Here is a 9,235-nt window from a genome sequence, read left to right on the forward strand (position 1 = left end):
AGCACACACCGTGTGTTGAAGACAGGAGACAAATCTGCTAATGGAGAGAAGTCAGAATTAGAATGGTACACTCCTTTAAGATCTCCTCACACACATCAATCAACTGAGCAATAATTTCAGATTTTTTCATTTGTCTGTTTGTTTGTGGGCTGCATTCAAGAGCTCAAAACACATCACATCCACATTTTAAACCAAAGCAACTTGACTTGCTGTGGAAGTGGTGATCTTGAATGCATCCCAGAGGGACTGCTGTTGAGAGTTCAGTAAGCCGCTCTGTCACTGTGCCTACAGTATTGTTTACAGGGATTTTAAGAGTTGCCAAATTAACTTGTTTTGTTTGACACAGAATATCATCTGTAGCCACAGTAAAATGTTGCAGAGCTCTCTGCTGGACTACAAGAAAGTCAACTTTAGTTTTTGTATTCATTTTTTATTATCAGAGACCGTTGGTGGAACAGAATATGATATGCTTTTCTTTTTGATTACAGTCCTTATTATGTTCATGAATTGGCTGTTTTTACCGTATTACTGGTAGAACTGGTTGCGCTGTTGTGTGTTCTGACTGTGTGTCTGAGTGAGTGTATGTGTGTGTTCAAGCGTCGGTAATAATACTGTCGTATGTTTGAAAATGTTTAAGAGAAAAATGTTCTCCGAATTATAAGACTTGTACATAACAAAGAAAGTAAGTGAGACTTTTCAAAAGTTTTTTGTAAAGCAGAAAAACTGCATGTGGGTATTAATTTATTGTAAGTCTTCTATGATGTATGAAGTTTCTTAAAGATAGAAACGTATTAAAAAAAGTAAGTTTATTCTCCCTTGCCTTTTTCCAAACAGATTTTCGTGTATCCTATTTTTAGTGTTGATGCGTTCAAGTCTTTTCCATGTGTCGTTCTTCATATTCTTTGGAGAAAAGTGTCAAAATGAAGTAGCAGCCCATGATGACTCGTCGTCCAGTCCGTGGTTCAGTCATGGAGATACTCATGGCAACGGATGCTGAGCTCCACCCTCAGTGTAGTTCACAGCTGAAGGCCCAGAGCTCTGTGGTGAGCGGAGCTCCGGGGGGCTACACAGCATGCATCGGAGTGCCACAATATTTGTGCCACAAGTCGATGGCTTTAGTCACGATGGCATCTGTGTTTTCTTGTGGTATCTGGAAGGGAAAGAGGGTATTGTGAGTTTAAACCTGGACGAAAACGGTGCTTTTCTGTTTGATGGACAACAACGTCTGCTGTGCTGTAGTTTACTCACGTTGCACAGAAACCTGCACATGCCGTCAGGCCGGGTGATTCCCATCAACATGATCTTGTAGCTGAGCAGAATCTCCAGGGCCACAAACACCAGGATCTTACAGGAGCCACTGATCACCTTGTCCCACACCCTAAAGAGAATCCAAAGGTTCAGTTCATTTGACAGCTGTGAAGAATTTAAGGTTAAGATGTAACAAAAGTCTCATATTTTCTTCAGAACAGACAAATATACCCTTGTACACGACATGCATTCAGACATGTGAAAACAAAGGCTGTCTCTTGCAAGCTATTTAAAACTTTGACCAGACAGTTATATTCTACTGAAAATGAGGCTCTGCATATAGTTAACGTTCTCAACACAAGTACTTCCTTGTGTAGCAGGTTTACTGGAAATAATCCTGTTGCTTCCTCTCGCTTATCTCAGTGTTGGAATGTAAGTGAGTACATTTACTTAACACTCTATATAAGGAGGATTTGAATGCTTGAGTATTTCCATTTTATAATTCTTTATATGCAGGGTTCCCATGCATCCTGGAAAACAGCGTTTTCATTGAAAACACATGGAAAATAGGAGAAACCGTACGATGTCCTGGAAAATGTCAAATGTGTGTTACGGCAAAATGGACCACAACATGAATTATTACTAAGGAAAGGAGCTGAAGTATTGTGTGGTGAATTGAGACAGTGGCAGTTAATAATCCACCAAAACTCTGATACCAAACTCTGAATCATGTAGTTTGGTATTAAGTCAGACTTCCACAGAGAGCAACACATTAGTGTACGCCTGCCTGTCTGTCTTTTGTTTTATTTATTTATTCAATCATTATTTACACATATTGGAGGGGAAGCATCTTTACAGTCAAAAAGAAACAAAGGAAAGAAACGGTGTCTGTCTGTCATAGCAGCTCCATCATCACTGAAAATGTCACTTCATTTTGGAAGCAAATACTGTAACCTTTACTCCATTACATTGATGCTTTAGTTAGCAGCGTTGAAGATTTTGATTCATACAAAATATGAAATCAACTACATTTATGAAGTATAATAATACTTCATAAATGATAGGTCAAGCTATCCATCAGTACATAAAGGTACATTTGAAAATAAATAATAATAATCCCATTATATAAATTATTCTGAAATCAGCCATTCTGCATGATTACTTTGAAAGTCTAGGTTTATATTGGTGTTAATACTTTTACTTGAGTAAGAGTTTGAAAGCAGGACTTTTAAGTTTAATTATTGCTACTTTAAGTAAAAGATCAGAGTACGTCCTCCAACACTGGACATGGTTTTGAAGATCTGTGAATAATATTAAATATAAGTAAATATTTTTCAGTAAATCTCAGTCTACTGAGGATAAACGAAGAACATATGAAGGAGGGTGCAGAGGAAGTAAAGGGACCTTTGCAGGCTGGATTCGGGCAGGCAGCCAGCGAAGCACCGTCTGAACCAGAGGCTGTAGGGCAGCTGAGCCAGAGCTCCGGTGTTCTTCAGATGGTGCAGCAGTCGAGGTTCCTCCTGACTCAGATAATGCTCCAGGCTCTTCGGCTGCACCACAACAAAAGGAAGTCTTACTTCACAGTGACACACATTAAGAGATAACATGATCCAGATTCATGAGGGCACAGCAATCCTGACCTTTGATAAACAAGATTTACGCACCATGTGGTTTATATCTTTCTCATGATTCATGTTCAAAACAACGCCAGGGCAATAAATAAAATAGTTATCTTTAGTTCTGAAAACTTGCCATACAAAGCCTTCAATTCATTTTGCTTTACCAATATAACTAATTTTAAAACCCATTTTAACATCTATTTTTGTTGCCGTTTCCCTGGAAAACTATTTAATAACAGAGGGGAGTGGCAACATTCAATTCAGATTTTTTATAAGCCATTAGCTTTTGAGTTTGATTAAAAATTCTTAGCATACTGGAAAGAGCATTCTGAGTATTGTTTGTTTCTTATATTCTGTATATAATGCGATGAGAAAAAAGCAGGAAGGCATGAGTTGGCCATTTCCCTCATCAGCTCCGGAAAAAAGGGTGTGTCCAAAAACAATAATGGAAGTAATTACCAGTGGGCCATTTTGCTTTTTTATTTTTTCAAGCTTCTTTTCAAAAATAATAATAGTTAGGTTCTGTTTTTAACACATTGGTATCGGTCGATATGCAAGATCAGTTATCTGATTTGTATCGGGAAGGAGAGTAGAATAGTATCGGTGCATCTATCATCCACTGATGAAGGACACACGATGATGCAGCTTATGCAAAGAATTTTTTAACAATTTTTAAATTCAATAATAAACTTTCACGCTCAATTTTCTGAGTGTCTATAATCTATAATCCAAGGTTTTTTTCCTTTCAGCTGAACGTAACACTTACAAGGTGGGGAACTGAGTCTCCAAACTTTGTGTGGAACTGATTGACGAAACACTTGATAATCCAATAGCAGTCAATAGGATCATCTACGATCTCCTCCATGGCTCGACTGATGGAGAGGAAGTCCTCGTTCTCTTCATCCTGAAAAAAAAAAACCACATTAAATCATACATTACTGCACCAAAGAATAAAGGAAGCACTTTTTTTATTATGTAATCCTCACATGCATTTAAAGAGACAGAAACCAGGAAAAATATACAGATGCAACTCCAAATAAATGCAGCCACGGGACACGCATGTTTCTAGAGATGTTATGCTCGAAGCAGACAGCTCGACACAGTATCGATCTTTCACGGCAGAAGTATCGCAACAAGATGTTTCGATGCCTCGCTACACCGTGCAAAAAAAACACATGACTCCGAAAATGTTTCATTACGTCACGAGGGTATCGTCCATGTGTCACGCAGGTTCGTATGCCAGCAACATCTGTGCCATGAGAAAGCTTCTCCAAGCTGGAGAGGTTGTAGCAAAGACAAAGACTTCGCTCTTTATTTTTACATGTAAATGCTATGTTGAAGATTGGCCAGCAGATGCCGCCATATTTAAATGTATCAAATGCACCATTTAAACACAATTGCTTCATATTGATTCAGTGGTTCAGAAAGCTTCACCAGGGAGCAAGTTGGAGTTTGAGGACACTTCAGGCATGCAGACAGTAGGAGCCGGGGATCGAACCACCAACCTTGTGGTTCAAGGCTTTACCCACTGAGCTAAAGCCATCCCAAATGTGACTAGAATACTCTGGGTGTGCATTGTGAGCAACTGGACTTGCTGTAGTTTTTTTTGTATGTTCCCCCTCTTATACAAGATGCTTCTTGAGGCTTTGCTGTCTTACCGGGGCTGAGGTCTCGGAGCACCGTGGGAGCACCTGGCTCTCCAGCTGGAACATGCGTAGGTACACGTGGGTGGAGGGTGTGGAAGAGTTGATGTATCTCATCACCTCCAGGGCTTCCAGGATGTCCAGGTACTGCTCTTTCCTGTAGCCTCTCACCAGAGCGTGAGAGTCAGTGTGGGGAGGTAGGATCCCTTCAGGAACAGGACAGTTGGTTTGGCATCATCAGCTTATCCACGGGTCATATTTCATTATTTTACATGCACTTTTGGAAATGTAAGTCAATAATGTGAAATGTCTGTGTGTGTCTTACCTAATAATACCTTCCACACATGGATCCTGTACATCGAGGGGAGGGGGAACCTCTGACTGAAGGTGCTCAGCTTTTCTAGATCTGTTCAAACAATGAAAACATTGGCAACAGAACAATTATTGACTTATAGCCAAAATCCACAAATGAGAAATAATATTTAAACAGTTGGTGGAATTAACAATCGCTGGTGCACAATTTCCAATTTCTTGTAATCTGTGAATGATACCTGCTGAATGTACTGGCTGCCTTATGCATCTTATTAACATTATTGATGGTACATGCTCATGTGACAACCCCAATACTGTCCCTAAAGCATTTTCATCCAGCATGTAATCCACGTTTAGAGAGGAATGTTGGTAAATGTGAAATGTTACCTACCCAAAGGGTTGTCCTTGAGCAGTATTTCCAGAGATTTCTTCTCCTCCACTCCTCTAAAGCCCACCTTCTCATAATATGCAGAGCGGAAATTTCTCTGAGGGTCATCAGCCATACCTGGTCAGTGACACCTAAACAACATTTGAGGTACTTTTAGATATAGATTAAACCACAATGAAAATAATCATCAGTTGCGGTCCTTAAAAATCAATCAACTGCAATTTTACATTTAATGGATGACTAATAATAATCCACAGGGGCCTGTGAGTGTAAACGTTACTTCAGTAAGATCTTAAAAGCAGGACATTAACTTGTAATGGATCATATCTTTAATATTGTGGTACTAACATTACTCATTAAAAGGATGTGAGGACGTCATTCTCTAATGTTGAGAGCAGATTGGTTTGTATTTACATGAACATTGCAGTAACGAACAAGCAGCCAGCTAACGTGAATTTAAGGGCAGGAATGTTGGAAGACGTAATCTGTGACAACACCTCAGTGAAGCAAATAGGTGTGATGCTGACAACCATGTGCAGGTTAGCAGGACGGTGTGACCAATGATTGTTAATTAAATGAGTAGTCCTACCTTGTACAGGTGTGTATCACGCCAACTATATTACGTTAGTTTCAAGCTAGTTAGCTAATGTCATAACTTCAGCCAACGGGCTAACGTTAACGTTAACATTAGCTACAGATTAACAGGTACGAAGCCTTTGTAACCCGTTTGTATCCCAAAATACATTCACGTTGTTGGTCTGGCAGCTAGGTACATGTTAACCATCGTTGTTGTCATCGAGAAACTTCCGGATTGCGCAGGCGTCGTCTTCTTCCTCCTTCTTGTTTGGTGGTTGGCAAACGCCGATTTGGTGCGCTACCGCCACCTACTGGAATGAGTCGTAATAAAATATTTAAAGGAAAAGAAACGAAGGTACTGAGGTTTTCTTCTTTTTTTCTCCCTCACAAAACAGGCATAATACACGTAAGCATTACATGTTACCACTGCAAATCCTAAAAATAAATTACATTCCATGAAGATTTAAAAAAATGTATTTGTAAAATGTGTATGTGTAATGGTTGTATCAAGAATGAGCGCGGCACTGCCATCTAGCGGCGCAGCGAGGGAAAACACAGTATCACAAAGGAGTTCAATGTGGTAAAATGCCTCGTTCTGTATACAACGTATACCGGTAGTTATGTTTTAAACGTTCACACTTTATATTTTAACCTGTAATGTATTTGTTATGATTTATTAGTCCATGAAAGTGTGCTTTAGTGACAGAGTAAACTTTATATTGTGTGAGCTAAACTAGCTTAATTGTTGCACTAGTATAGTCACACTGTTTATCCCGTGACCTGAGATTCCCCTTCCTCATTCACCGGCAATACTGTGTTGCAGGTTGTGGATAAAGCCCCTGTAACCCACCTCGTCGTCTGTGGTGTGTGGCGCAACAGTAATGTGGAGTTTCAGCACAAACCACATCCGTCACATATGCAAGAATATTGCAATAATTTCTAAGCCTCGGGAGGATCAACAGCTATATTCATACTTTATTTTCAATCCGAATACCATAAGATCGCAGCCATTATTCTTTAGCCCATTTCCCCCAAAAAATATCTATATTTTTGAATTTTTCTCCTCATACACAACACACAAGTTATTTTCTAAACAATCTATGTACTTTAAACAAACTCTTGATTCATTTTAAAGAAAAGAGTGTGAATGAGCAGGACCTTTTCTTGATTTATTCTTTGGCTCGAGAAGGTGGTGAAGTATCACTGCAGGGATAAGTTGATAAAGATGTGGGGGACCCGAGGTTCAAAGCCTCCAGCAGTCTCTGGGCAGTGATGGAATCCACCAGACCACTATTTAGACCTGTCCAGAGTACACCTGGACAGGTAACAAGTCCATCACAGGGCTGATATAGAGACAGACAACCATTCACACTCACATTCACACCTACGGGACATTTAGTCATCAATGAACCTAACCCCATCCTGTGTCTTTGGAGATTCATCGTTATCAGGACAGAAGATCATATCGCCCTAATGGAAGCATGGAGTCATCTGCTTCAAGCGTAATAACTTTAGCTGCGTCTCCCCTTAATCATATCAAGTCCTTTGTATACGTTCCACCTCCTAAACTGGCTTCATGTTCAGTCGGACCACCCCTTCATTAATAAGATGTCAGTGAATGTGTCACAACAAATTAAAGTAAGAAGCAATATTTGATGACGTCATATTTTCTGTCACTTCTCTTATCTGTAGTTTTTAAACGGCTTCATGAAGGCTGTATGAAGGGAAGTCATCACAGTGGTTTAATGAAACACATCACTTATTTTATTGAATGAAAACATTTATTTTGACAACGTCTGTTGCTTTGCCTCACTACCCACCAGAACCCCTTTGTGGCCTTGTTGATGCATGACAGGCTGGGAGCTCGCCGTGAAGACCTCCCCTTAACTCATGTCCGTAAATCTAAAGGCTTCGCAGTCCTCTCATCATTTATCTCATTTCTGTTTGGAGAACAGATTCAGTCATATTTATGTTCAGATTCATTTTAACCATCTAGAATATTTAAATATTTAGTTTGTGAATTGTAAAATGAAAAATGCTGATCTCGAGATCCTTGATTTCAAACTTCTCTGCATGAGTTTGGACATGAACTCGTCGTGCTCATCTCCAGCCCCACATGCACAAGGTCTCCGACAGTGATGGCGGACTAACTTCCAGGTCTGATACGGACATGGAGACACATCCCCGTCCTTCTCATTTACACACTTCCTTTTAACCTCGTTTTAAAGTGATTCTTCACCCAAAATCTGTCTTTCTAACTATCAAACACAGAAAGTATCACATTTCAAGCTATTGGTTGTGGGTTCAAATGAGGGACAAAAAGATTTTGACTCTGTGAATTGAAATTCATAAGAAATTGAATATGCTGTGGTTTTATATTACCATTTGTAAACTAGAAGTGATCAGAACAGAATTCATCCATGATTTCACTTGAATCAGGTGGCTTCACCTCCTCTGGTTAGGGGTTAAGCAAACCAGTCTTTTATCAGTTAAACCTCTCAAAGATACAATTCGGCATGGGACAATATTAAAATTTAATTTCACGATTATTCTTGCCAAATACTTGTGAATTGCGACATTATCCCATATTATCCCAACAATCATTTAAATGTGCTTAAAACTATTAAAATGGCGATAAAACTTACTGGAATCACTTTTCATTTTTAGAGAAAAATATTTTTGTGCTGCTGATCTTTTCATTTCTTTTTATATTTTTTTGGTGGACATCCTTTTTAGTGAAAAATCATCAATCTTAAATAAGATCAACATAAATCATAAGATCTCACTGCATGTACGTTTATAAGTACATTTTCAAAAGTTATTTTTGTATTATATTTTTTAAACCAGGCTAGATTTTTCGCTTTTTCAAGTCAGTCGTTATGACTATTTAGGATTATCCTAATAATGGAAATCCGACACCATCACATCCCCAAACATTATATGATTCATTATGATTCTGAACTCACGGCAGTCCCATAATCCACAGCAGGTTTGCTTAGAATGTAACTGTTCACATAAATATTCACACATATTCACCAAACTATTGTGAATCAGGACAGCAAGTCGTAACTTTTCTACTGAAATAAAGCTGTGCGTTTGTTGTGACAACATTTTCACATGCACATAAACAAGTGTTTGAATTTGATATGTTTCTCAATTTTTGCACAGCTGCGAACAAAGTGGATAAATTCATAAATTATCCAAAAATTACATTAACAGGGTTTTGTTTTGCTTGCCAGTATTGAATTTCACATTTGAATTTCCCTGCAGTTTTTACAAAAGGTAATATATAAATTATTTCAGATATAGAAGTTATTTCTTAACATCATTTCACAAACTCAAAACTTTATTCGAACCTACATACAACAGCGGAGTGTTTGATACTAAAAAGATGCAGTAGATTTGTACTGGTGTAGCACTTATCTTAAAATGGCCAGTAGGACTTAAAT

At 38.7% G+C, this 9,235-nt stretch overlaps 1 protein-coding gene across 1 annotated transcript; it reads right to left on the reverse strand.

Moving 5' to 3' along the window:
- Positions 1-137: 137 nt before the first annotated feature.
- Positions 138-6,001, reverse strand: tbc1d7 (TBC1 domain family, member 7). Its single transcript, XM_084011288.1, has 8 exons — positions 5,800-6,001; positions 5,214-5,341; positions 4,836-4,916; positions 4,526-4,716; positions 3,634-3,771; positions 2,653-2,798; positions 1,249-1,378; positions 138-1,150 (listed from the first exon to the last, which is right to left on the reverse strand). The coding sequence occupies exons 2-8, from the start codon at positions 5,323-5,325 to the stop codon at positions 1,064-1,066; spliced, it is 885 nt and encodes a 294-aa protein (XP_083867414.1). The 5' UTR covers positions 5,326-5,341; positions 5,800-6,001; the 3' UTR covers positions 138-1,063.
- Positions 6,002-9,235: the final 3,234 nt, after the last annotated feature.

This window comes from Eutrigla gurnardus, assembly GCF_963514095.1.
Source record: "Eutrigla gurnardus genome assembly, chromosome: 6".
In the NCBI taxonomy this organism is placed as follows: Eukaryota; Metazoa; Chordata; class Actinopteri; order Perciformes; family Triglidae; genus Eutrigla; species Eutrigla gurnardus.

Excerpts from the sequence above, each read along its gene's own strand:
- tbc1d7 (XM_084011288.1), bottom strand. The coding sequence starts at position 5,325 with ATGGCTGATGACCCTCAGAGAAATTTCCGCTCTGCATATTATGAGAAG. Across the intron at positions 3,772-4,525 it reads GCTCCGAGACCTCAGCCCCG|GATGAAGAGAACGAGGACTT; the intron begins GTAAGACAGCAA and ends TTTTTTTTTCAG. Across the intron at positions 1,379-2,652 it reads CCCGAATCCAGCCTGCAAAG|GGTGTGGGACAAGGTGATCA; the intron begins GTCCCTTTACTT and ends GATTCTCTTTAG.